At 44.8% G+C, this 27,909-nt stretch overlaps 1 protein-coding gene across 3 annotated transcripts in view; it reads left to right on the top strand.

The window, feature by feature from the left end:
• Positions 1–27,909, top strand: part of LOC119161333 (protocadherin Fat 3) — a 353,600-nt gene that overhangs the window by 280,582 nt on the left and 45,109 nt on the right. For all 3 annotated transcript variants that reach the window (XM_075879438.1, XM_037413746.2, XM_037413745.2), the window contains exons 19-26: positions 531–659; positions 3,985–4,296; positions 7,975–8,214; positions 9,073–9,204; positions 10,600–10,831; positions 16,672–16,799; positions 20,182–20,306; positions 25,365–25,543. In XM_075879438.1, the coding sequence (XP_075735553.1) occupies positions 531–659; positions 3,985–4,296; positions 7,975–8,214; positions 9,073–9,204; positions 10,600–10,831; positions 16,672–16,799; positions 20,182–20,306; positions 25,365–25,543 (1,477 nt within the window). The remainder of the gene's footprint in view (positions 1–530; positions 660–3,984; positions 4,297–7,974; positions 8,215–9,072; positions 9,205–10,599; positions 10,832–16,671; positions 16,800–20,181; positions 20,307–25,364; positions 25,544–27,909) is intronic.

Here is a 27,909-nt window from a genome sequence, read left to right as displayed (position 1 = left end):
CAACGAGCAGGAAGTGAACAAGAACACATGAAAGAAACAAACTAAATTAGTCCTCCCTAATTGCTCCAATTGTGAACGTGGTCCGAGCTCGCCGAGAAAGCTGGGAACAAATGACCGGTCAACTTTGTGCCTTGCTATTAGTAAAAACACTCACAAGGCACACCCACACGAACGGTACAGGCGCGCGCAGACACGCAGCCCACAAGTGCACACACACACACAGATGCACACGCACCGAACCTTGACTGTTATAGTTCGGCAAGTTGTGCGGCCGCTCGGACCATTACGGGCTACGAGCCGTTCGTGGTGCCCATACAAAAAAAGGGGGCCTTATGATCCGTTACCATGCACGCGAAACGGGCAGGGAGCCGAGACCCGAGGCCTGCTCCTTGTGCAGCCTCTTTCGGCTTTGGGGCGCGCGTGCGCTGCTGCGGCTCATGGAGAGCTGGCTGAAGCGACCACTTCTTGTGAGCCGTGTGCCGTAATGATTTGTATTCCGCGCATCTCCGCGCTCTTCTTGCCTTTCGCAGACGGCCGTGTCTCCGCTCACCGTGCACGTCGTGGACATCAACGATCAGCAGCCCGTGTTCACGCACAACTACTACAATTTCTCGGTCGTCGAGGAAATGACCGACAACGTGACGGTGGGAACCATCAGGGTGAGTCCCGCACGTTCAGCTGCACCCCTTCGCTGTCTCTCCCTCTGGCTGTCTCGTTTATTTATTTTCTACGTCTTTCCTCTGCGGCGTTCATTCGCGGCCCGCAATAGCGCTTAGCCCCCGGCCGCCGATTGCCCGGCATCGCAGAGCAGATGCCTGTCGTTTAGAAAGGAGCCGTGCCTGCATGCTGACCTGCTCCGATAGCGCGCCGCCAATGTTATCGAGCTGCTTCCGTGCTCCTCAAAGGATCGTAGCTATACGCCGAAATTCTGCCGTCATCTTTCGGCTCTCTCGTGCACCGCATGCAATCGGCATTTTCCTTTTTTTTTCTCTTTTTTTCTTTTTTTAACGCGGGCGCTGCACGGATCATCAAGGGAGGAACGTAATTCCACCTGCAGGCCCCTCCATGACCGGAGCTAACGATGCCGAACAGCCCGAGCTAGATTTCCGAGCTAGATGATGCAGCTGCCGGAAAACTTTCTTAATGTATCGGTGTGAACTCCGGCGTGCTATCATCTATACCGGATAAATGCGTGTATGATGGAATGAAAAGAAGCGACTGTATCGCCAGCCCTTACTGATTCTCATGAAAGGAGTTTCTTTTACGTGCGTGTCAAAAATTGTACCCTTTAAGCGAGTGTACTAGGTCACTTAAACAGGAACTTTATTGTGGAACATCAGAAAATCAAATCAGCTGCCACCTCAAATCCGAAGCTGTTTTTGTACGAAATTAATCACTGGTAAACTATATCAAGCGATAGCACGAGGCTGAATGAATCGACAACTTAGAGTGAATGAGGCGTCAAGGCGATGTAAACTAAATTTTTAAGGTTCGATTCTGAGTTGGTTTAGAATCAGTTGTCAGAAAGCGTGAACGAAAGTGGCAGCTCATAGCCATCGCACATGTCGTGTTCCATTCAAACCACAAAGCTTTCGGTTAGTAGCAGCTCCTTGTCACTGACGACTACCCGCACTCGCTAATATAGCATGTCCTGCGAGGGGATTACTTAAAATTTGTTCTCACGGGCGATTCCCACGGAAGAGCAAATTGTAATGCGGGGTCATGCCTTCACAACTATGAAATCTATACTGAATCAATGCATTAACGGTGCAATAGAGGGTCATATTGAACGAACACTCGCGAAATAACACCAACACTGAAAGAGAGATGCACATGTACGCTGGCTCCTTGCAAGAAGTTTATACATGAGACATATCATGAATGCAGACAACACGATAACAGTAAAATATTATGCATTGTGACAAAGCCCCTGGTTTCACAAATATATGTATAAGGATATCATTTTATTTCAGAAAGGTTTGTATAATTGAGCCTTTAAAGGAATAAGCGAATAACACCATGAGAAGAGAAAGGTCAATCAATGATGAAAGACGTGGTCTTGCAGAAACTGTAATTCTTTCTTGCCACGAGTGATTGGCAGTTTGCTGATACACGTGCGTACCTCATTTCAATGCGGAAAGCTCACATTCTCTCATTTGAGTTCTGGGACTACTGTAGTACAATGTTTTTCGGTCGTCAGAGCTTTGAGCGGCCTTCACTGTAGTACAGGGTGAAAGAAAAGTCATGTTTAGCGTGCTACGTGTAACATTACAAACAATTAATGTAGCGAAGATATCTCGCTAGACACCTCTTTTATTGCGATAATTTAGAAATCCCCAATGATATGCCTGTCAGGAATAGTAAGTAGTTCGTTAGAGTTCAGTGCGACCAGAGGCAACAGTTTCAAGTGTTTGCCTCTCTGTAATTACGTGAAATTATGGAAGGAGTGATTTTGTTACACCAGTGTTGTGCTACGGGTTACAGCGTTCTCACTGAGAGCGCGTAATGCAAGTCCAGATATTCGTAGCAACAGTATACGTGTTATACACGTTGCTTTGCGTTGTTGTCTCAAATGCAATTTATCATGTGGCGTAGCAGCGTGAAGTTCTTCATTAGGTTTGGAACCAGCTTCTGTGTCTCAAAAAATACCTTGACTATGCTACAGATTATGGGACAAAAATCATAAAACTTTTCATTCACACGAGAGCGGTCCGTCAGTCTCCTTCGCATTCAAATTGGGTGGTACTTTTTTTTACCATCATTATTACGAGCTCTTAGGTACATGAAAGAGGCGTTTCATCGCTTCGTTTTTACCAGTTAAGGGACGAAAATTAGGCATTATCAGATACATTATTCGTTGACTTTCGAACGTTTCTTTATCGTTGGGTTGGCGTTGTTTGATATGTGCGTATAAGTGGGTTTTTGCATATGTTTGCTCGGGCTTTCTATTTCCCACTCACTGCTTTGTACTTTTTTTTAAGGATATGTGTTCAACATTCACTAAAGAACTAATTAGTGGCCGGCGCCTTACTTGTGCGCCAACATCTCCTTATAAATCATATCAATAAAAAGGGGGACAAAAGTCGTCGGGGGACAATAAAAAGGGGGACAAAAGCAGAGGAGCAACATGAAATTCCAGTATGCGCAGCCGATATGATACACGCGAGCTTCACTGCGAAGCTGCAGGTCTAATAACTGAGCACAAGCTCGTGTCTAAGGAAAAATGTTGGCGAATCGAGCAGACAGGATACATCGCACAACTCTAATTAATTCACCTTACAATTCAGATCGATAAATAATTTCCCGAAAATTACCTTAGTAAAAAGAGAGAGACGTAAGCCCACAATCGTGATTATGAACTTTTGAAAACAGCTGTTTTAAGAAGCTTTTTAAGCTGCGCAAAAAAGAACGGTGTATCGCAGGTGATGCGCACTAGATCAAAAAGGTACAGTACAGTGTAGGCCTGTTCGTGCACGTGCCACACCTGCCACAACGTCCAGGGCTCCAGGTGAAGCTGTGGGTATGGAGCTCTTCTTCGTGACTTCCGGGCTGTGAAAACTTTTGCAGTCGTGTGCGCAAAAGACCAGTGCACACGCACAATGAGAATCCTGCTTGCATCGTTTTAAGTCGAACCGAAGGCTACTCGTGCATCTGATTTTAATAAAAAAAAGGGGGGGTTGGCGCGCACACGTTGTTATTGCTCGTTTAATAACAATTCCAGTAAACAAAATACTTCAGACTATTTTAAATTACTCTGAAGTAGCGTGAGTGCAAGACGAAACCTCTGAGAGCATGTAAGTTCAGCGTAAACGCGGAAGCTCAAAGATGGAGAAGCACGTGCAACTTGGCCCGACGCACGCTTGGTGAGCACATAGCCGAAGGTGTGGTGCTGGGGAGCCCGTATCGACACTCGAGAAAGTTGCTGTTCGAGATTTTGTGGTCTACAAATCCGCCGCTAGAATTTGACTCCGATTCCGCACGCAGGCCATCGACCGCGACTCCGGCCGCAACGCAGCCATTCGTTACACAATCTTGGGCGAGCACGCTAACAGCGCGCTCTTGGTGGACGAGGAAGGCAACATCGTGACCAAGCGCAGTCTGGACCGGGAGCGCGACTCCAAGCTCGAGTTTCTGGTGATCGCGTTCGACGGCGGCATCCCGCAGCTTAGTGGCACCACCACGGTCGCCGTCCAGGTCGAGGACATCAACGACAACCCACCGTACTTCGACGGCGACACCTTCTTCGTCCAGGTGCCCGAGGAACAGGACCCGCCCATAGAGGTCTTCAAGCTGATGGTAAGCCAGTTCGTAAAACGCCTGTTTCGTCTCGCTTTTGTCATTGGCGGGACAGGGAAACTGGACGAAACGGGTAGGAACGATACATAGTAGAGACGTATGTTAGTTTTGCAGTCAGTCCAACCAGGAAGCACGGAAGCTTGGGCGAGTTTGTAAGACATTAAGGAACGAATTTGAAGCGCAAAAAACAAAAACCAAAGAGTAGACACGACGCCCGTCTTGTCTATTCTTCTCTTCGGTCCTTGTTTTTTGCGCTTCAAATTCGTTCCAACCAGGAATTCCAGTGCAGGCACTCCTTGCGTAGACTAAGAACGTACACTCTACAGTTCTTTCTCTTTCCTTCCATATTACATTTATTACAGAAGCACTCCTGACCACCCCAATTTTAATTTTTTTCACTTTTGGAAGAATGCCCCCCTTGTATTGTACTCGGTGACACAACTACGCATGATTAAAATGCTGCTTTAGTGTATGCTTTGTCTCAAACCAACAAACGAACTTAAATAAATGGAAAAGTGAAAGAGAAAGAAAACGGTAGTATTTAATCATTGTTTGATACGGTTGGTTCCATTGCTGTAGAAGTGGCATATATTTGCCGCATTTCGCGCAGGCTCATGGAGCCATTGATTTGTGTGCCTGACCCTTTGTTGCGCGAGGAATCGAATTACTAGCTCTCTCCAGTCGATCGAGGGGGCGCTTGATACACGACCGAGGGAGGCCAATAGAGCAAACAAGGCGTGGCCCACTGAGGAGCTGGGCGCGAACATGCACTCGCTACCGAACCGGGCGCGCCGAGTCTCTTACATGCGTGCCCCCAAAGAGACACGCCTTCGACCCCGTTCCTGTAGATTGAAAGAAAACACGAGGAAAGGGGGCTTCGAACTGAATGTCTGCAGTTGACAGGTTGCAAGTCGGCGAAGAAGCCGTTTCTTTGGATTAACCAATCAATCTACTTCTCGCTGTGTTGTTTGACTGCCGCAAACGTCTTGCAAATGGGCCAGGTCCTTGCGGCGGGGTCTCCTCGAAGCGCTTAGGCGGCGACGCGCGCTCTATAGAGAAATCGGCGCGGTTCTGTGCCGACTTAGATCTGTCGGGCCGAGCCAAACAAAACTGACGGCGGCATGCAGCAGCGGCGAAGAGTGCTTCGAATTGGATTCGTCGCACGATTGCGCGACGGGCCGGCTACATCCCAACGGACGGCTCGTAAACAGCGCTATGTGTATCGAATGGCCCGCTCGTTCGGGTAATGGATGGTCCCAGTTTAAAGGCAGAGTTAAACGAAGCAAAAATAAATGGTCTCGAGCCTTGAGAAGTAGAAAAAAACTCCTCGTCTCCATGGAAGATTCGTTCTAGTTTCTGACGGCTCGTAACTTTCGGGCGATTTTTTTGTTTTTCGCATATTCTTGAGACACGAGGGCGCCCGCGGCGGCGTCCGAACGTAACGGATTGAGACAAACGCGCCTTTCTTTTCCTGCCGCAAGGAATATGTCGTTGGCGGAGCAATGTGGCGTTCAGTCGTTACGATTTGCATACACGTCGTTTCGCGGCGACCACCGCGCCGCATTGCGGGTGAGTTCCGCGAATATGACAGCTCGAGAACTTTTCGACCAAGTTTTTTCGGCGCAACTATGCCGCAGACGGCAGCGAAATTGTACTTCCTGTTTTTTTTTTTTTTTTTTTTTTGCGAATCCATTTGAGCGAGCGTCAGGGGCCCACCATTTTTCCATTCGACGCTAAAGTCTTTCTTTTTTTTTTTCTACTCAGACTTCTTCAATATCTCCCTTCAGTTCAGTTTTAAGATGTCATTACTTCTTTCTCCTGCGCGCGAGGAAGTTCCTTACTTCATTAATTACTCCAAAAGTCTGCGAGCGGCTCCAGTACTACCAAACCACTTATAATTAAGTGATGCAGGCTGCTTTGAGAGTTTGCGATGTGAAAACAATTAACGGTTATGAACGCGTGGCCTGTCGTACCAAATCAATGTTCACCGGCACTGTACTGTAAGTCTGTTTTCTTTTTACTAACTTCTTTCTTTATTTCAGGACACGCTTTCTTCGTCTGAGTGAATTGTCAACTTCGTATACATGTTGGTTTAAATTACGCTCAACCTGCGCTTATAACTTGCCGGTTAAATGAAATTTGTACTTTTCTGTACAAAGATAGAGGAACTAACACTGAAGGCTAAAGGAGAAATCACCGATAGTGAACTCTATATACAAGTGCTCTGCGAATAATAATAATAATAATAATAATAATAATAATAATAATAATAATAATAATAATAATAATAATAATAATAAAAGGCAGTGCCCTACACAGCCAGAACTAAGCAGGGAGACAATGTACTTGAGGCCTGTGCCACGTTTTCGCCGGCCGGATCTCACTTCGATAACACGTGCAACTGTTCTTCTCTAATAAAATATGTTACTTTCGACCTTGATCATCATCATGTGTGGCGGTGCGATTGGTTCGACATTATGGCGTACGTGCCACTCATAAGCGCCTTTCGCTCAGATTAAGTAGGATGCCAGAAACGCAACAGAGACACAAATTGTTTTCGACAGGGGCATGATCACTGTTGCTGTCTTTCAGTGATCATGCCCCTTTCATGCGGTGCTCTAAAGAATGCATGATGATTTACGAAACCGTTGCGCAAGTGTCGAAGAATTTTTTTTTCCCAACTACTTCATGCTGGAGCACGCTCACTTGTCTTGACGTAATCGTGCCTCTATTATTTCCTTCCTTCTTTATATATTTCAGTATCTCTTTTTTTTTATTCCGTTGTTTCTGTCCCACACATTTCGATCACCTGCACAAACGTGACCCCGGGTTTTTGTACCTTCCAATTTCCATGAACCACTTTGTAAATGCAATAACACTGTGAACGTAAATACTAACAGAGGAAGAAGGGCGAGGACTCTCGCCATCGCACCTGTCAAATAATAAAAAAAAAAGTGTTTACACGAGCTCACAGAATAGGCGCGATTTGTGTAATTAGAAACACTTAGAAAAGGGGAATTATCAGCCAGATTCTTTTTTCTTTATTTCTTTTCCCCTCTTTGAAGGGCGCATACAACAATATCACGGGAGTTCGTTCGCCATGCTTTGGGGCACACGCCAAACTAGGTGTCATAAGAAATTATGCATGTGCGTCTATTTAACCTGGGACAAAAAGCTTTCCTGCACTTCGAAGCGCCGAATCATAAGCGCGCCATGGCTGCTATTCGCAAGCGAACACACCATACTTACATTTCAGGCAGGGAAATTAGCGGTTTTCCGGCGCCCTCGTTAAGTGCCACATACATCGTCGATCGAGAGGTGGTTCCCGTTACGATTGCACACGAAGTGCGCACAGCATCTATATACGCACCAACAACAGTCCACAGGACTGTCATTCACTTTCCTTGGACAGACCGTATGCAGAAGAATCGACAATTCGACGAGGTGGTTTACACTGGTTCTACATTCTGATTCACAGCGCAGTCGATGACGGCGCAAGTTGGTATAGAGAAAACAAAGCTGCAGGATAATGGTGTGTCGCGTTTATTCTTTTTTTTTTCATTTTTTAATACCTCCTGTTTTCGTCGTACGCGTTACTTCGTCAGGAAGCCATTTTTTTTTTTTTGCATTGCCACCTCGATCGAAGCGTATGAGTTGAGCTACACAACGCGTGCGCAGGCCAAGGACGCTGACCTGGGCGACAACGCGGTGATGAAGTACCGCATCATCGGCGGCAACGACGACAGTGCTTTCGCGGTCAACGAGGACACGGGAGCCGTGAGCACCATCAAGCGACTCAACTTCGAGACGCAGCCCGAGTACGCGCTCCAAGTGGCCGCCTTCAACGTCAAGCCGTTCCAGGGCCCCAACGCCGCTATCATGGGCAACCCCGTGGTCAACCTCATCGTCAAGGTCCAGGTATGTCGACGCTGCTGTCAGGCCAAGTGACGCGCGGCCTCGAAATTGCGCAGAATCATCGTGGGGTGCTTAGCGCGGGCGCCTGATATATATGCGACAAATACGGAGTACGGTGGAGAGCACGGCAGTTGTGGTTCGCTCGAATTTTTTTTTTCTAGTCTTGATTGTCGGGAAAAATGCAACTTTCATATTTTCGAGCGCACGATAAATAGAATAGCCAAAAAAAAAGTTATTATCAATGTGTCACGTTTAATACAACCACAGAAAACCTCAAGAGTACGATATTTTTTTCAATCAGCTATAGCCAGTGACAGAACGACAGCCACCTATAGTCGCTAAATTTCATACTGCGTGCACGTATCCACAACACGCAGAAGTCATGAAGCTGATAAACGGAGAAAAGCAAATGAAAGGCGTGCGAGCGGCGCACCAAGTGTAAAAGTGTGCATAAATGCGCTTAAAGTACAAACTTGTCCAACTGAATAACCCGCAGTGCCAGGTGTTTCATAACAGCGTACTATAGACTCCATCTATGGAATCCGCCAAAGTACTAGATTGCAGAGAGCCGGTCATGACAGATGGATGAATGTGTATTATAAATACAGGTTTAATGTTGTAACTTTCACCAGCTTCCTTATAGGAAAGTAGTTAGAGTGTCGCAATCTGTTCTTCCCCTTTTCAGTTTTTTCCCCATCCATGACCTGCATTCTAATTGTTTCAATGTGGCCTGTATTGCTCCTACAAATGTAACTGTTGTATAAGTATTTTAACGAGAATTTACTACTGTGGGCCATCAGTCTAACTTCAAAGCTTGAATCTGGTGCACTGATTTGTGGCCATTTTTTTTTTCCGCCGCAGGACGTGAACGACGAGCTTGTGACGTTTGAGCGCAGCTCCTACAACTTCCGAATCTGGGAAAACACGACACGCAGCGAGACCGTCGGTTTCCTGAACGCCACGAACCAGCACCGAGAGTCCGGAAACCAGCAGGTTGGTGCATCCAATCACGCGTAATCCAGGGCATTGATTGATTGACTGATTGATTGATTCATTGATCAGGTTGAACGTCCCTCTTCTCATTTTTGGTCGTTATTACCTTTTTTGGTGCATAATTGGCTTGAAGAAGGAAAGGAGTTGGGGTGAAATGATGTTTGCTCAGAGCTCACAATGATGAGGAACTTCCGGTTGAGAAAGAGGGCACACGGTATATGCATCGGTTGGCAATGGGTTCTTGGCCCATACTGATCTGTCGATCTGGCTTTGCGAATGATTGTGTATGCTGGCACCAATGACAGTGCAAGCGCATATATATTTATCAACAGCTGTAAAAAAGGGCAGGTCTTTTGTTGAAGGTGAAGTCTTTCAACAATCTCTGTAAAGAAGTGTGATAGCCATAATTTGTGATGGAACTCAACTTGTCTCGTGAAGAAGCCGTTCTTATCGGGCCACTTTATTTCGCCCTTTTGAAAAGCCAAAGTAAAGCCGTTAACATTTTGTGTAAACCAAACAAAGTTCTGCACGATTTGTTTTTTTCTTTCTTCAGCCTATACTCACTTTAATTCTGTGGGAGCATTAACCCTTCAGTCGAATTTCCGTGATACGGTAATCACTAATCTGAAAAAAAAAGTGCAGCATTGCTTGCATATTATCTCCGCACGCCGATTAAGTCGTTGATTAGGAATAATATAGATTTATTTTTCGAGCCTATGTCAATGTCATTAGTACAGTACACTTTCTGCAATTGCTAGGTTGACACGGAAAAGTAAATGCTCTAAATAACAACTATCACAACATCGTTCTCACAATCATGCGAACAGTAATCACGAATTCACTTACTCGCAAAATAGGTTTATTTAGAATTTATAACAGAAATGGTAACGCTATACGCGACATGCTACAAACCGTTTCAAAAGATACTGCGAGCAATACATGATGCGATTGGTCCGGTAATTAATGCACCAAAAATAAACACAATACAAACAGATTGATTGATTGATTTATTTATTGATTTATTGATTGATTGATTGATATGTTGGATTTCACGTCCCAAGATCACTATATGATTATGAGAGACGCTGTGGTGGAGCGCTCCGGGAATTTCGACCACTTGGGGTTTTTTAACGTGCACCCAAATCTGAACACACGGGCCTATTTTCACCTCCATCGACAGTAAAAACAGACAGCCATGCGTAGTACGTTTGGGATCTTCTAGATTGGGAGTCAGTTGGTTTTCACGCAGGCCGAGTCCCGCAGAGAGTTTTACTCAACGTCGATGATGTGGTTATACCTTTTTTTCAACAACTCAAGGAAACGCTCGCAAAGATATCTCTGAGGCGTAAAATCAGTACGAAATGGTGAAAGTGACATAACGTCCGCTGGGCGCAGGTAACCTTCTGGATCGCCGAGGGCAATGCGCAAGGCAAATTCTGGATAAACCCGAGCACGGGAGAGCTCGTTCTCATGGACAGCGTGGACCGGGATCCCCCGGAGAACCAAGTGCAGTTCCGGCTCAAAGTCTTGGCGCGGGACCTGCAATCCATCGCACCATTCAACACCTCGGTGCCCGTCATCATCGACGTGCTCGACGTGAACGACAACGCACCTACCTTCGGTGAAGGTAACCCCGCTCCTCCATTGTCTGCGCGTAGACACGATCAGCCACACTCGTCTGAGACCCGCGTATAACAAAAGGAGGCTAACACACTCTTCCACCAGCGCGAAAAGCGTGGAAGAATGCACGGCCGAAAAAAAAAAAGTGTTAGGGTTATATTTCTGCCTCGCGCGCAGAGAGATCTATCTTTGTATAGTTGCGCGTTCCAGTTGACGGCGTCTCCTCTGACCAAAGGCCGTCCACTCACTGTCCCATGACGAACTAGCACGAAGGGGACCGCGATTATGCTGCCCGCGATATTGACCACAATGAAATTACAGTCTTCATCTGGCTCGGGCCCAAGGGTCATCGTCGTGGATTATGTGTTGGCGAGCAGCGTTTTCAATGCCACGGAGTCTAGAATGCAGGCTACACAGTGAAGTACCGGTTGCACAGCATAGAATCTGTGTGCTTTTTTTTTCTTGGCTGACGATAGAGTACCTGCAATTGTATCTTCGATGACGGCTTATCCTCGAGAGTGCTCTGTCGTATACCTATATGGCGACGGTCTTGCGCATTCGGTGGGAGATCGCGAATAAGGCCGCCCAAAAGTAGGGTAGTCATTGACGGTACATGTTTGTGGCTACGAGGATCGCACCATGTCACGCAGTGCGATCATTCCCAGATAGCCGCCATGACAAATCATTGTCCCCTGATGTATGTGACCCATATTCTTATCCGCAATGTAATCGTACGCTAATATAGTCTGTAAGAACATATGCCAGATAATCCTGATCGCTCAAGCATCGCTGGCATATAAGGATACGGCTGGCACAGAAGAAAGTGCCTATACGAAAGAAAACATTTTCTTATGAAAGTCACATTGAAATATGGCTGCAGTTGAACTGGACACAAAAAACGAGCACGTGCCAAAGGCAAGGAAAGCTCCATGTTGCACACAAGCTGGTGACTGCTGTCATACATCTCTACTAGCATCGTGCATTCTATGCGTGAGCAGCGTAGTTTTGAAAGTCTGACGAGAAATAATCGTCGGACATGATTAATCAAAAAGGGCTGAGTGTAAAATCGCGTGGCGCTAGTAAGTAAAATGTCATGAAGTACATTCCCTGTCGTACACATGAAGACTGCCAGGCTGTCGCAATACTAAAACATTTTTAAACACTATTTATTACAACCTAAGAATAAATACCAACACCTACCCCAAGAATGCGGGTCGCCAGCCATTCGTTTGCGCACGACAGTATACTGGCTTGTTTCCGTTGTAACAGTCAGTACATTTTCGCTGATAATGCGAGTATTACGCGTATTAAGTATTAAAGGTTCATTGAAGAAGAATGGCGATTTGGGCTAGTTGGTTTGAATTCATGATACTAAGGGTTGCAGCGCGAGCACGAATGTGCTAGAAGAAACAGACGAAAGTCGAGGTACGGAAGGCAAAAGAGGACTCGTGTTGTCCTCTTTTGCCTTCCGTACCTCGACTTTCGTCTGTTTCTTCTAGCACATTCGTGCTCGCGCTGCAACCCTTAGTATCATGTATTAAAGGTTCGTCGTCCCCACTTAAAATATTACGTTTTCTCGAAAAGTGATGTAACAACATTTGCTCAAATTCTTTAGTAAGTTCGAATTTTGGAACAAAAACCATTGGCACAAACATGCATATGCATGGGAAATTACCTGCCCTAAAATATACAACAGGTGCTCGATGTTATACGGAATTAAGCAAATGCAATTTGATGAGGCATATGTGCATTTTTTTCCCCTCGGTTGTACAGCGATGGTTGTGGGAGGGGCTTGCCCTTATTCTTATAGCTGGTGACAGCCTAAATATAGGCCCCTCCCACGAGGCTGCACTGCTCTTATTTTTCATGCGTCTGCCATGTTGCTACTTCCCGCTGCGGAAACGACAGAACGAGACAAATCGTTGCATAACATTCCGAGCAGCTGTCGCGTCGGTGCACGTCAAACGCGACACAAGCTTCACCTGCATCGAATGACGACCGGCGAGGATGATGCTGTGTACGTGTGGATAAGAGTTGATTTTTCTTATTGGTTCGTCCTAACCGTTACGTCATAGCAAAGAGCAGCTCTGGTTGGACGTGCGTAACACAAATAGATAATATAGTACACTTTACTTTTTATTCCTATAAGCGACCATAAGCGCTTAGTATTCATCTTTACGCAACACCGTACAGGATTATGCACAGCGACATTCCCTTAACGATACCGCGTTCTTATCGTAGACGCTGAAATTCACGAGGGTAATCTGTTAAATCAGCCTCGCACATGGGCAGTGTCACTTTCCTTCGCCCTACTGAGCATGGGCCTGGCGAATGCATAATAGAATGGCCGCGGCGGAACACGATTGTGCCGTGTTCCGGCTGCGCTCTACTTCCAGAGAGCATGTCGCAACCGGACGTGTTTCGGGCATTTCGTGTGACGGAAACGTTATCCCGCTGAAGAACTGTCTTTGCTATGACCATGAAATGCACTTCTAGGGAGCTTCGAAAGCACAGCCGGCTCTAGAAAAGGGTCAGTTTCGCGTTGAGTGAACTTGAAAGCTCTCCATCAAACACGTGCGCAGGAAAAAAAAAAGAGCAACCAACACTTCGATAGAGACTGTCTTTTCCACTCCCAGAGCACGCTTTAAGTGTCCCGTTATATAGCGAAGAAAAAAGAGGCTTGGACAAAGGTGAGCTGTGAACTTCAGTAATTCAATTTTAGCAAATATTTCTGCTTTGAGATGGAGCACGGATATAAGGACGTTTCACGTCTTCTTCTCTCAGCGCTCGCAAAGACAATTCGAAATTTTTAACAAGACAAGAAAGCACGTTGCTAAGCAGAGCTGTGCACGCGAGATGTGGAGTTTTAGGGAAATTACTCGACGTTACGTTAACCGCCTGAAGTGAAAGCAGTCACCCCCGTGCATGTGTTCTTATTAGGGCGGAAAGACAAATGGCAAGAAAAGAAAGACGCATATGCACGGCTAATACACAAAAACTACATAAAAACTCTCTATTTGATTTTAATCTCTTCTGCTTCTACTTTTACGTAACTTTGAATTCGCTACTATTTTTCATAATTCGAAGCTCGAGATAATAAAAGCAGCGACTATAATTGCCCACTCAGCGTAGTCTTCAACTAGAATAAAGTGTTATTTTTTTTTTCATTGACAATGCATATGGGTCACAAGAACAAAAAGGAGCAATGGTTATAAGCCAACGTAGAAAACTTGTGTTAGAAAAACGTTGGGCGTGTTACGCAAGTACAGGCGTTGAGGGAGATTGTAAGCATCGCCTATACCATCTGAAACAAGAATAGTCTGCGTATACTCACACGTGGAAGCGCCTTCCGGCAACCGGAAGATAGTGCGGGCCTACGCGAAATAAAATGTTTGGGCGTGATACATTATATGGGGATAAAATGACGGGAGACTCGTCGACGCACGCGGTATTTCTGTTTATACTAAACCTCGAATACAAGGCGTGCTTCTTGCTGTTTCTGGGTCTGAATAAAACTACACCATCATGAAATTTTAGTGCTTCTGCAATCGCTAACGCGATTGGGTGGTGTTTCTCCTGTTTGCGTTCCTTATATGTTCATTTACTGCCTGATTGATACAACGACCGTGGGCGACAACAAGGTTTCCTTTTTCTTTTTTGCGGGGGTGAGGGAGGGGTACAAGACCATGTTGCGTAGCGGCTGGGGTAAGGGATGGGGGCGCTGGTGTAGCTTGCGTGGGTTGCCTCTTTGCATCCCCCTGCTGGCACCCATGACAATGACCTGGCTGTCCTAAACAGAAAGTGAAGGCAAACAAAAAGAACCTTATATAAATACTACTCCCATGCGCCACACTGACAACTTGCTGTTGTGTTTCCCGTAACACCTGCCAGAGTGTTTTTTCTCGTTTTTTTATTCACCTATTCTCTCTTTCTCGCTATGGAAGCGCACAACTTTCCTTAACTTGTAGGCAGATGTAAAAAAAATGTTTATCTCGCATATAGGTATTATACTTTAGACTGTGCGAGAAGGAGTGGATGTAAGAAAAAACGCACCTAGGGTCTTGCTTTCGTAGCTTTCCACAACCACGTGTATTGAAAGAAATAATCAACTTCATTCTAAAAATTACTAATTTCGTCCAACTTTGCGAGACACTGGCTACCGTGACGCGATGATAAGTATCGTCTGAACGCTGACGCTGAGCTTTGTGCTTAAAATGAGAGGTAAAAGCCAGTCTCTCTCTCTCTTTCCTTTACGTATTGGCGTGCTGTTGAGTTAAGCCGGATGGTACATTGCTGAAAGTTTAAAAAATGGCATGGAACGAGACGAAAAAACGACGAGACAAATACAGTTCTCGTTTTTGGTCTCATTCCGAGAGTTGCTTTCTTGTTCGTCTCAACAGTTTTATGGTAATTTTTGAATGCTTGGTCAAAAGCTTTAGCACACTAAAGACGTGCGCACGCTACTGGCGAAGGCAATAATCCGATTTCAAAAAGATTGGCAGAACAAAAAAAAAAAATAGCTTCTTTATCTGGCCCGTTTGATCACGAACCATACTGTGTGTGATCACAAAGCGTCAAAGGGCCAGCACAGTCGTAACAGTGAACGCATACTCAGATGAATCGTTCTCGAACACACGTCTTGCCGAGGAGAACTTTCCTTTGTCCGAAAAAGTTAGCACTGTAATTGATTAACCGAGGCTCCGCGTTTTCCCGAGCCCCTTTCTTGCTACTAAAACACATAGTGGTTTGTGAATATAGTTATGTTTCGGAAAATGTATTTCACTTTGTGTCTCGAAGGAACACAAAAAACCTTTCCTATTTCTTTTTAACAAGAAAGTGTTCCATGCCGGAGTCTACCAACACTTTACTGATGTGTTTCCGACACGAATATGACTTTGTTAAAATTTACGTGAACACCACTTGAAGAAATAAACCGGAAGAAAAAAAGTCAGTTTCGCCGAAAGGGCAATCAGCTCCGAAAATGTTTCTGGGGCTTATTTTGCTAGCCACAAACGCAGTCTGTAATTGCGACGCGCTCTACGCACTGATTGGACTCCATGAAGACGCAGTTACGTGCATCGTCTTTCGCGTTTTGCTAACGTGTGCAGAGTAGTGCAGCTTCCATGTGCAACAATGGTGTATCTCCACCATCTGCTGATACGATTGCGATAATACCGACTATGAGAACTGTTTCATTAAGCGCCGCTGAAATACAACGGCATCGACGGGCGAACGTCGTGCAAGTGAGTTCGGTGCAGCGATGGACATGCTATAGGCAGGAGCGGGGGCGCATTCACGGACCAAGCTGAGAACTTTGACTCTCGTGTTAGTGTAGTTGAGTGCGTTGCGACGCAACTGACCGCGCGCCATAGTGACAGCGATGCAGGACCGAAATGATTGTACCTTCGCCGAAGCAACCTATCAGCAGGACGCTGCATACCAAGCGCACCTCCATAGAACGGTCACCGACCGGCAATTCACACTCCTTCACTGCCACAGACAGTGAGTTCAAAAACGATTAAGTGAAACCCCGTTCGGTTTCGTTTGCACGGTTTGTGATCGCTTGTGGTTCCAAGTGTGATTTGCGCGATGCTCCCGTGAGTGCAGTGCATACCGGTTGCGAGTCGGTGGTTGTCGGGGTGGAGAAGATCTGCCACCAGATAGATGTATACACAGGTGCATCAACACCTAAGGGTGCTATAGCCACTAAAGGTCAATAGACGTTAATATATCAATGTGTAATAAAACTGAACTACTACTGTAAACACACGTTCCACTTTAGTGTGTTATACCTATTCCCATGTCAGAGGAATCAACCACTTTTTTTCTCTCTCTCTCTCTTTGCAGAGAAATTTGCCCTCGAGCTTCCTGAAAGTCTCCCAGTGGGAACCGAACTGCCGGCATTCTACAAAGCACGCGACATAGATGCTGGACCCAATGGCCAAATCGTCCGCTTCATGATTGAGGGATCAGAGGTGAGTCAGTCGATAGAAAGCACCTCGACACGTCTTCTGAGCAAGTCCAAATACGCTAGAGTCAGCGAACGACGTGGCTCCGAGCGGCGAGCTATCAGCTTCAGCTCAATGAATGAATGAATGAATGAATGAATGAATGAATGAATGAATGAATGAATGAATGAATGAATGAATGAATGAATGAATGAATGAATGTGCTCCTTGCTCACTCGCCACAGGTTCTGCGTACCCCTGCACCGCCGCCGATCCTTTTCTTACAAGTGTCGCGATGCAGTCGTATTTGTCTCGTGACGCAGAAGTCGCGCTAGCGCCGTTGCCTGCAGTTGCCCTTTGGATTGGCTATGGAACGAATGCGTGTCATTCGCTCGGAGGAAGAAGAGCGGGAACTGAAGGAGGGCCAACGCACACCACAGGAGTGCGAATGCGAGGGTAAAAGACGTGATGCCGCGGCCGCCGGCTTCCATCTTCGCAGTATAGCGACAGACCGCTGTTTTTTTTGTTTTTTTTTACTTCGTGAAAGCACCGTTTTCAGGGAATAACTAATTTCGGGTGCCACAATTCAAGATTGTTAGGAAGTGAATTGTACATTCAACGTGCCTTTATAGTTACACATAACTCACACGCGCGGCAGTGCTTTTCGTGAACGACTCTCTGATTGATGTGCAAAGCTCGAAGCTAGGCTAATAATAAAATCCTCCAGATTCGTACAATTAGTCTCCGTCCTAGAGTTTCTCACAAAAATACCTAGAGAGAAATGTGGCGCCACCGTCTATGCAAATTTCTTGAGGGGGCCCCGTTGGAGCGATGGGAATGACGGTATATGTGTCTGTGAGTATTGTGTAGGATGGTGTTGAGCGAGGCTTCGGCTCAAAAGTGAATACGTCAGCGTAGATAAAGCTTCGCTAAACTAAAACGTTCATAAATTTATGTGTTATGTGAAAAAATTTTATGTGTTAGTCACATAAATTTGTGCGCATTATTGTTTGTTTCTGTGCTTTTGTTGATTTGTCTGTACCCGCTCCTGCAATGTCCCAGGCATGGGACAGCAGTACTTGTAAATAAATAAATAAGCAAATTTCATTCACGCGTATTATATTCTAAAATAAAAGCCCATTCAACTTGACGGCACAACCAAACGGCGAAGGAAAGGAACAGACGACATAAACGAGGCGGAAAGAACGCTCACTTTGTCGTCTGCCTGCCAAGTTTAGTGGCCGTTGGTTACGTCTTATGCTTCGTAAAATTGTACAACAATATAGAAGCTTCCAGTGTTGAAGAGAACACGTTTCTGTACAATTACAAAAAAAAAGTTGCTTATTACGTCCTCTCTTAGTAGGAAATCAATCGCTTTAACGTCCGAGTCAAGTTCGAAGCTCACATATCTCGGCATTCCTTTGCATCCAGCATCTCACTAGCGAACGCCAGATTTCCCTCTTGGTAACTTTGTGAGAAACTCTATGGTTTCGGCAGTCTCCCGTATAAAATGTATACTTCCAAAGAAAGTGCGTAGTCTATTGCAATAATTTATGTCCCTTTCAAAACTCATGTAACAGCGCAAAGAAGTGGAAAGAACCGTGACTAGGACAGAATGTAAAGAGCGCTGATTTCCAACTCGTTGTTCCGCTCACAATACCACTTACATTAACAGTATGCCGACGGACTGAAACAAGACAACTCAGGGCCAAGTAACCCACCATATACTTTTGTTTTCACCGTCTTCAGTTCGGATTATATTGGCAATATTTCGACTCGGAACACGAAGATCCGAGCCAACATTATCTTTAAAGACCTGATTCGTCACGACGTGACGTGGCTAGATCGACCAGTTGCGTTTATCACTCATTATACGAAATTTTTTTTGATGTCTCGTTCGACTTCGGGAATAATGTACCTATTCAAAGCGCCGGCATTCGAAGGAAAGAAATGATAGCAAAAGGAAGAATACTGCCAGTATGAAATGCGGAGTGTGACGTCGGTATGGTTCTAATCCCCAAAGAGACTAAAAACTTGAGCTCATTGTCGGTCAGCGCAAGAGATGGCGCGCTGACACATTCCTCTGCTGCACCAGCCATTTTTACCGCCCCAATAATCTTCCTGACTCACTGGTCTTTGTGGCGAGAAACAATGCAACTTTTCTTTTAACTCAGGCTTGCAAAGCTTAGTATGCCAATGCGTAAGCTCACCAGTACGTTTACCGTAAAGCAACTCAGCTGGCTTTGGTTACCTTCCCGTACGTTTTTGTTGTACTCATTTAGTCTTTCAGTCGTCATATTATTCACTTTTTCACGCTGTTACATTAGTTCCATTGAAGCAAAAAGCGCGGCAAGCAACCACTTTTCAAGACGTTCTTTAAAAGTTATACGCTAAAAAGAAAGAACTTCTTATACTTCTTTACCAAGATTCGTGGGAGAACTGAAGACAATGTTGAAGTATCCGCTTAAGCAGTCATATACGAGTCAAGTTTCAACAAAGCGTCCAGACACATCCGAATTTCGTTTTGCAACCTTAACTAAATGCGAAATTATATACGTAAACCTGCTGGTGAGGGCTGATAGAGCTGTTAAAACAATGGTAGTTTATTGTGGTTTTGATGGAGGGCAAACAAGCGCGCAGATAAGATGAAGAACAGGTGGTTAAACTTTCTCGGGCAGTGTGTAACGGAGAGCGAAAATACATTCTGATGTTCGTGCCTACTGTAGGCATCAGCTACAAAAATAACAATTGAAACCCGAATAGGCAGGTCAGAGAGAATGGTCGGTGTAAATGGTCAGTGTATTTTTCAACTATATTGTGGGGCAATGTTGGCCACTTAACGGCAAAACACAACGGTGGACCGAGTTCTGATGACTTTGCTTTCACAGATGATCCGAGGGACAAATTTGCACACATTTTTATTCCTATTTCTCTCTAGACCTTAAGTGATAACATCTACTATCAACCGAATCAATGAAGTTTTCTCATAAGCATTTATTATAACAGTAAACATATCTGAACGGCCCCAAAGCGCGCCCTGAAGAAAGCCTTCTTCGCTATGAGAACCTTTGCAAGATTAAATTTCCGTCGGACTTGCAATCACGTAGTGAAAGAACCCGGCTACTCGCAAATATTCGAGAATCTGCTTCCTGGAGCCGCACTACCGAAGTTTTTTTTCAAGCTCCATTTGCCATTGGTTGTCCGCCTTCACTATTCCTTTACCCTGCATGACAATTGGCTGACATCTCTCGCGAAAACAGCTGTGGTGCAAAAAATATTTAGTGAATTCGGCCTCCAGTTTTTTGATGGTGACGAAAGAAATGCTGCAGAAAAGTAAGGCTGAAAAAAAAAATCAATTATTTTCTGTAAATTTCTTTATCCGTTGTTTTGCTTTTTTTTCATTTCTCAGGATAAGTTTTTCGTGAACAACGTGACCGGATCTCTGACGTTGATCTCGGACCTGGACTACGAAACTGCCGAAACGCACGAGTTTACCGTGTTCGCTATCGACGGTGGAACTCCACCCAGAACCGGGTAAGGACTCTCTCACCACTGCTGATATATATATATATATATATATATATATATATATATATATATATATATATATATATATATATATATATATATATATATATATATATTATATATATATATATATATATATATATATATATATATATATATATATATATATATATATATATATATATATATATCACGATGTTGTCAACATCTACTTCCACCTCTACGCAGAACTGAACTGCGGAACGTAATTGCCGAGTTCTTAGGTTTCATTGCAGAAGCGGGCCAGGATGAAGTAACTCATAGAAGAAAAAAATACGTAGTGGTTTATAAAGTTTCGTTATTTATTACTTGTGTACTTTCATAGATACGTCTGTAAGTATATCTTTTCTTTACCACTTAGCACAAGACACCACTTTTATCAGTTTTCGTTATCTTTTCTTTGGGTACTAAATCATGGCGGCTAAATTTAATGTAGTGAAATCACGGAACAAAGCGAAGAAGAGAGAAAGCTGGCCAGACACAAGAAAAAGTTGTTCAAAAGCGATGAAAAAAACTGTAAAATTACGTCCCCCTGCAGGGTTGCAGCCAAATGTCGGCAAGCTATAGTCTGTTCATGCCACTTCTAACTCGTTTGTGCGAAGAAATTAAGCTTTTGGCGTGTAAAAAAAGACAAATGTAAAATAAAGATACCATGGCAAGACTATAATCAACTGTGGGAACATCGGCTAAGGAAACTGTGGCGCTCTTCATTGAAGACACAAATGGGAAACGAAAATTCTTTTTGTGCCGACACTCCTCGCATATCGAAAGTTTCTAGAAACGCTTCTCTTTTTTTTTTCACTCTCATGTACAAGTAAAAAAAAATGAACAGTGATTTTGTCAACCTCTCTTTCTTCCCTCACATTGAAACGGCGAGCGTAAATTAGATTTTCTTAAAAAATAATAAACAACACATTGGAAAAGAGGAATTCTGTATACGGTGTACTTGGCGAAAACAATAATTGATATGTGGGGTTTAACGTCCCAAAACCACCATATGATTATGAGAGACGCCGTAGTGAAGGGCTCCGGAAATTTCGACCACCTGGAGTTCTTTAACGTGCACCCAAATCTCAGCACACGGGCCTACAGCATTTTCGCCTCCATCGAATGGGCCAAAACAATTAGAGAACTGTTTCCTGCTTCCTCCATTAACGTCGATTATAGTGACGACTTACGCGATGGTGCGCGAAAGTGCCAAGCGGAAGCAATGGTGGAAAATGTATCGTTCGCCCAATGACCCGTCACATTTCATGTTCATCAGTTCCAAGACAAACACCACCAAGACTCTAACCCAAGCGTTCTTCGAACGCGAGGAATACACAATGGTGACGGTGTCGTTTCGAAGCAAGAATATACCTCTTTAATGTCAGAACCATCTTCAAAAAACATTACAGCTAAGCTTTTAGGTTCCGTGAAAATTCAAAAGATTTTTTTTTAGATAGACGCATCAAAGGCAGTGTTTTCTGAAACTTGTTTATCTATACGCAAACATCGAGGCTACAGGCAATCGTATCTCATTTCTGTGAAGTTTTGGTAAAAAAAGAAACTAAATGAGTAAACTCAAAGTAGTGACGGAATCAATAATGCCTAGTTTGTTTCAAACACGAAGCATTTTTTTTGTGTGTGTGTGTGCGTACTGCAAGCACTTTTGGCGTCTATCTACGTATATATCTACGTAGCCGCTCACGTGTAGGTGCTCCCGCGATCACCCCCTTAACTTGGCGCGAACCAAAATTATCATGGGAGGGTAAGATGGTTTGATGACTATGACGCGCTGGTCAAGACATGATTAATGTCACAATCCTGTCGCGTAAATCGCCAACCGCTTGCCGCCAGACAGTGGCACATACCCGCGGGCGGGTATGTTCCACTGGTATGCAGGTATGTGCCACAGCTGATTGATACTTAGCCCTAGAACGGCGAGAACACCCATGGGTAGTTTCAGAAGTACTGAAAGCCGGGCCAGTTGGTGACAGTACTGTAACATATTGTAACACAGCGCACAACTATACGCAGACACAAGATAAGAAGGGGCAAACCGCAGCGCAGTGGTTTGTCCCTTCTTCTTTTGTGTCCGCGTAGTCGTGCGTGGTATTACAATATGTTCAAAAGGCATAATTTTAATGCATGAGCGTTAAGAAAAAGCTGACATGTCAGAGTCCCAGCAGGAATCAGACCCCACCATTCCGCAGGACGATCAAATATTCTACCACAGAGCCACGCCGGCTCTCGGACCTACATTTCAAATAGACCTATAATGTTCGTGAAACGTCAGTTGTGGTTGCCAGTGCTGGGGCTGTAAAATTTTATAAACATTACATATGTACTTTAATGATACAGTTGTCAGGTTGGGTTAACGTCAATTGTAGTTAGGTGTCATCCACTAATTTCATTTAGCAGTGCCCATCATCGCGAGAAACAGCGCTTCATGTCATTTTATCGCTTCTGGTGTTGCTAATACTCATGTTTCTGTTGGCATCGTTGCGCAAGTGCAAACAACCGGTTATATAAACTTCTGCGACTGTTCAACATATGTCTGTGCGGGCAACATTGGTACATATATTTAGCGTCATTTCATAAGGTGTCGCTCAATAAAAAATTACAACGTGGTCACCTTCCCTACGCATGCTTTGCATAACGTCGATTCCTTAGGTACGTGGGAACTGCCGAATTTTTTTCTCTTTCGTGTCTGTTCGCAAAATATAAGCACCTATGCTATTTGCGTTTCTTACACATCTGTGCATTCTTTTAAACTGCGCCTGAGATAAGATTCATTATTTGAGCGCAACTTTTTCATCCTGGCCCCAAAATTGGTCTCTCCAGTTTCGTTTCAAACCCCTAATCTGTGAAAGCTACGCTTTGTCGGTTCATTATTTTTTAATGTGTACTCTGTCACTAATGCTACTTTCTTGTGTTAGATTACTTCCTTTCGCTTGATTTGTTTTCGGCCCTGGTTTCAGACGGCATCTACAAAAAAATGATAAATAACGAAAACTCGAACGTCGATTCGTGAGTGGTGTGCTGCCGAATCATGATGCTTAAACGCCAAAGGTCTGTTTAAGACAAAAAAAAAACTCCAACACAAAACAAACAGCAAAGCGGGAAACAACAGTTGGCAAGCGATGTTGGCGTTCCCGACGTTCTCGTGAAAAATGAAGTCTTTGATCCTGAAATCAACTTTAATGGTTTTCAATACGGTTTCACTTCTTGATCTTTTCCTCGTGGCGTGCGGAGGCAAGCAAGGTCGTCGAGCCAGCAAGCGGTGCTGCTTCGGCACCGCCGTTCATGCCCGCTTAAATGTGCCCGCTTAAATGTGCCCGCTTAAATGTGCCCGCTTAAATGTGCCCGCTTAAAATTTCATGACGCTCGAGCAGCTTTATGTATACCGTAGGTTGCCTCGCCGTTTGCTCGGTCTTCCGGTCTGAGGCACCCACCGCCTCACTCGCCTGCACGTGAAGGACAACCCTCCCTGTTTGTTCTCTTTATGCACTGTTAAGAGAAGTACAGTAGTTGCTTGTGCGTCTTCGTCTGCGTGGTTCGCCTCGCACTTATAGTGACTACACACAACGCAGCTTGACTAGTCCGCTCGAGCCGAGAACCGAGCATCTGCCCTGAAAAAAACTTTTCTAATTTTTTTTCAGAAAATGAAATATTCCTTGGGTTTAAGCATAATTGGCAAAGCTAGGCAACGCGCGAACTGCAAAGGATGCGAATACAATAGGTTTCAGGTATATGTCTGGAATGAATGCTGGCTGATTTTCGTGCGCGTTATGATCAGTATGTTTCCGAGCACAGCCCTAGCCCGTATACCACACGCGTTAGGTACTACGCGTTTATTGCCCAGCCACGGTGGCCTAGTGGCTAAGGTACTCGGCTGCTGACCCGAAGGTCGCGGGATCGAATCCCGGCTGCGGCGGCTGCATTTCCGATAGAGGCGGAAATGTTGTAGGCCCGTGTGCTTAGATTTGGGTGCACGTAAAAGAACCACAGGTGGTCGAAATTTCCGGAGCCCTCCACTTCGGCGTCTCTCATAATCATATGGTGGTTTTGGGACGTTAGACCCCACATATGAAATATCAATACCACGCGTTAGTTACGAAAGTTTAGTCAACGTTTTTCTTCTTTTTTATGGCCATTACTCGGCACGACTTGGTTGAAGCGGGTGCATTCGTGCGTCGCTATAGGTACGCAAGAAATTGGCTGCGCACGCAAGCACGTTGACGTTGAAACGATAGTCGCATGCGTGTACAAAAACCTAACCACGCTTTCTTCCGAGTTCGAGGTGGCGTCGGTACGAGAATGTCGAGCAGCAAGCCACGCAAGCCTCCCATTTTTTGGCCTGTATAGCGGCCCCGAATATTGCCCGGGACAACAATTTACTTTAGGTCCAGCGCGGTGGAGCAGTGGTTATAGTGCTCGACCGCTGACCTATAAGGTCGCGGGTTCCATCCTTGCTGCGCCGGGCGCATTTCGATAGAGGCAAAATGGAGGTGGCCCACGTATACTGTACGATGTCAGTGCAGGTTAAAGAACACCAGATGTTCGAAATTTCTGTACTCCTTTACCACAGCGTCTCCTATAATTACATCATTGTTTGGGGATCTACAAATCTAGATATTATTGTAATTTAACTATTTGGTTTATACGGCCACATCATCATCATTTCGCTCAAGTACGGTTGATTACGACTGAAAGAAAGAAGAAAACAAAAGCCGTGAAGGGTTCAATTCATGCAACAAACATTATAAAGTGGCGTTTAGGCAAGAAAACGCCACTTGTAATGACGCATGCTTGAGTCACACGACAACATCGGCATTGATCGCTTCCAGGCTTCTCCGTCTCTCTCTCTCTCTCTCTCTCTCTCTCTCTCTCTCTCTCTCTCTCTCTCTCTCTCTCTCTCTCTCTCTCTCTCTCTCTCTCTCTCTCTCTTTATGTTTTTTTTTTTTTGCGCACGGTTTTTCAAATGAGGACCCAATATGTGCCTTAATCTTTGTGTTTTTTTGTTTCTCTTTTCATTCACAGGTCGGCGAGCATCATCATTTCTGTGCAGAACATCAACGAATACAGCCCCGAGTTTATCGGCCTTCCGTATAACTTCTACGTGGCCGAAAACGCGGCGCGTGGAACTAGCGTGGGTCAAATCCAGGCGTTGGACAAGGATGGAAACAAGATCACCTACACCATCTCCGACGGGGACACAGGTACACGCGCTCTCTCTTTTCGCGTATGTTACTTACCTGTCCTTCTATTTTGCGAGGACAGATACCGTCAGAGTATAGCCAATAGTTCCAGTGGAATGCAGCTCCACCCACGAGCGCTCCCAAATCCATTACGGCTCAGTGTCGAATGAAGAATTGGTGAGTTAAAGAAAGAAACTGCAGCTGTCGCCTTCGTCAATACTTTCACTCGGTAAGAACAGAAGTGAGTGGCAATGTCAAAGCTATTCGCGATCGCAATGTAATCATCGGCGAAGGAGCAGAGGAGACGTGACGAAGAAATGATATATATAGATATATCTGGCGTGGACTACAGGCAAAAGGAGCACGAAAAATAGCTTGACGAGAAGTATTGGTGATGACGGTGGAATTCCTGAGACATCGCATCTCTTTAAGTTGAAATCGACCTTTGAAACAGCCGAATCTTTCCTTCACTTGATTCGAAGTTACTTTTTTTTTCTTTTAGTCAGTGCAGCTGTGTTTGTCATGCTTAGATTCATATGCCATTCCTGCGAGAGAAACTAAGAAAGATAAGTATTGCGCAGGAACTTGGGAGCAATAAAAAAAAATCACATCGCCGGAAAGAGAAAAAGCAAAAAAAAGCAAACAAAACGATAAACAGAGGAGCGAAAAGAAAATACCGGTCTTTTCAGGTTGTGTCTCGTGCTTTTAGCCCGTTTTTCCTTCCGGTCCTGTTCAGAAGGAATGTCTGCGCATTAGAGTCACGAGCGTCCTTACTTATACAGCTTCCATTAAGGTATACCCCGTATAACGGTACGCCAGCGTTCTTGCTTTAATGTGCTCCCTCATTAATTGGTGCTCTCGTGTTATATTATCCCAAACTGCGTTCCGTCCTTGTGAATCGCATCGTCATAGCCCTCTTCCTTCTGCTCCTCCTTTCCCTCTCCCCACCATTGTTTTCTCATATATCTTTTTCGTGTGGATCGAAAAAAAAGTAGAAGCAGCACATCGTGAACCCGCGATTGTATGTCCTTAATGACCGCGGCTGTATTGCACTTCTATGTGCCCTTAGTCGGTTTTCCTTAAGACTGGGAAACATCGCAATACTTCGCCGTTTATTTTGCAATGATTCCGTTCTTTATTGCGCTTTTCCGCGATTCATCAGTGGTCAGAGCAACGCTCCGCCCCGCACGTTCAGTGGGATTATGCAGCCGGCCGGCAACGGTGGATGGTAATACAGTGGCACAAATTCAATAGGTGAAGGCATGGTTACGAAATTCGCCGAATCGTTCTACTGTCATATCTGACTGCACAGACGCAACAGCATGCATTAAGCGTGCTTTCATTCTCGGTCAGTCTATGTATCTACGTATAGATGATTTGCAAAGAGAGACTATCGTAGAAGCGTTAGAGATTTTGTACTGTATACCATTCATTATCGTTATTCCTTTCTACTTCATTCAAGAACCGCTAATTCAATTGGCAGTTTCTATTCCTTTTCTCTTTGTTTCTTTCTGTCTTTCTTTCTTTGTCATGGTGCTGTTTTTTTAGGGAAAACTTTAAGACTGGCTGTCGTAAAGTACCAGAGGACAAAAGACAGGGTATGAACTTCAATGCTGCCCCCCCCCCTTTTTTTTTCTATCTTCCGTCTTTTATGTTGTCTCCAGGCTATGGACTTTAAAACATTGAAAAGAGGAAGTCTTATCGCCAGCCAAGTTGTTCTATTGCGTACGTTGCTCATGATTTCAGGCGTACGTATTGGCTACGGCATTGGGGTATCGAGTTTTAGCGCACTCATATATAATAGCGCGGTGCGAAGAAATACATAACCCTTTGCCAGTTGTGCCAGCATCTGTGAAAAAAAAAGTTTATATGGATCTCGCCGCTTGAATGTTTTCAACTTTTATGCATCCGCGGGTGGCACGCTGCTCTGCCTTTACTTCCTATATACACTCCTTATCTCTGCAGATGTAGTGGCCACTGTGTCTTCGGTATGCGCTCATGAGAGACAATCGTGTCTTTGGTAAATGGCTGCAGGAATGAACTGATCACTTTATGTTCGCTTTGCCTCCATGTGAAAAGAAGAAAAAAAAACGCAGTTTCTTCTATCAGGTGCATAGTGCTGCTCGTTCATGTTTTGTTCTTTCTTCGGTATAATTTTTTTTTCTTGTGAGCTAGAAACAGATCGAGTAAGTCAATAAAGCACCCGCATGTTTTTTTTTTTTTTTACCCTTTTTCTCGTGAAAGCTAAGTATCAATGAGGCACATCCTCGTTTAGGCACATCCTCGCACATCCTCGTACGACCGTCGTGCAGAACCCCATCTCAGCGAATGTGCATTTGTGTCTTTGTACGCTCGCCTGCTTTTGTGTGTACGCGTGGGCGCGCAAG

Source organism: Rhipicephalus microplus, chromosome X (genome assembly GCF_043290135.1).
Source record: "Rhipicephalus microplus isolate Deutch F79 chromosome X, USDA_Rmic, whole genome shotgun sequence".
Classification (NCBI taxonomy): domain Eukaryota; kingdom Metazoa; phylum Arthropoda; class Arachnida; order Ixodida; family Ixodidae; genus Rhipicephalus; species Rhipicephalus microplus.
This window is presented reverse-complemented; position numbering and strand designations above follow the sequence as displayed.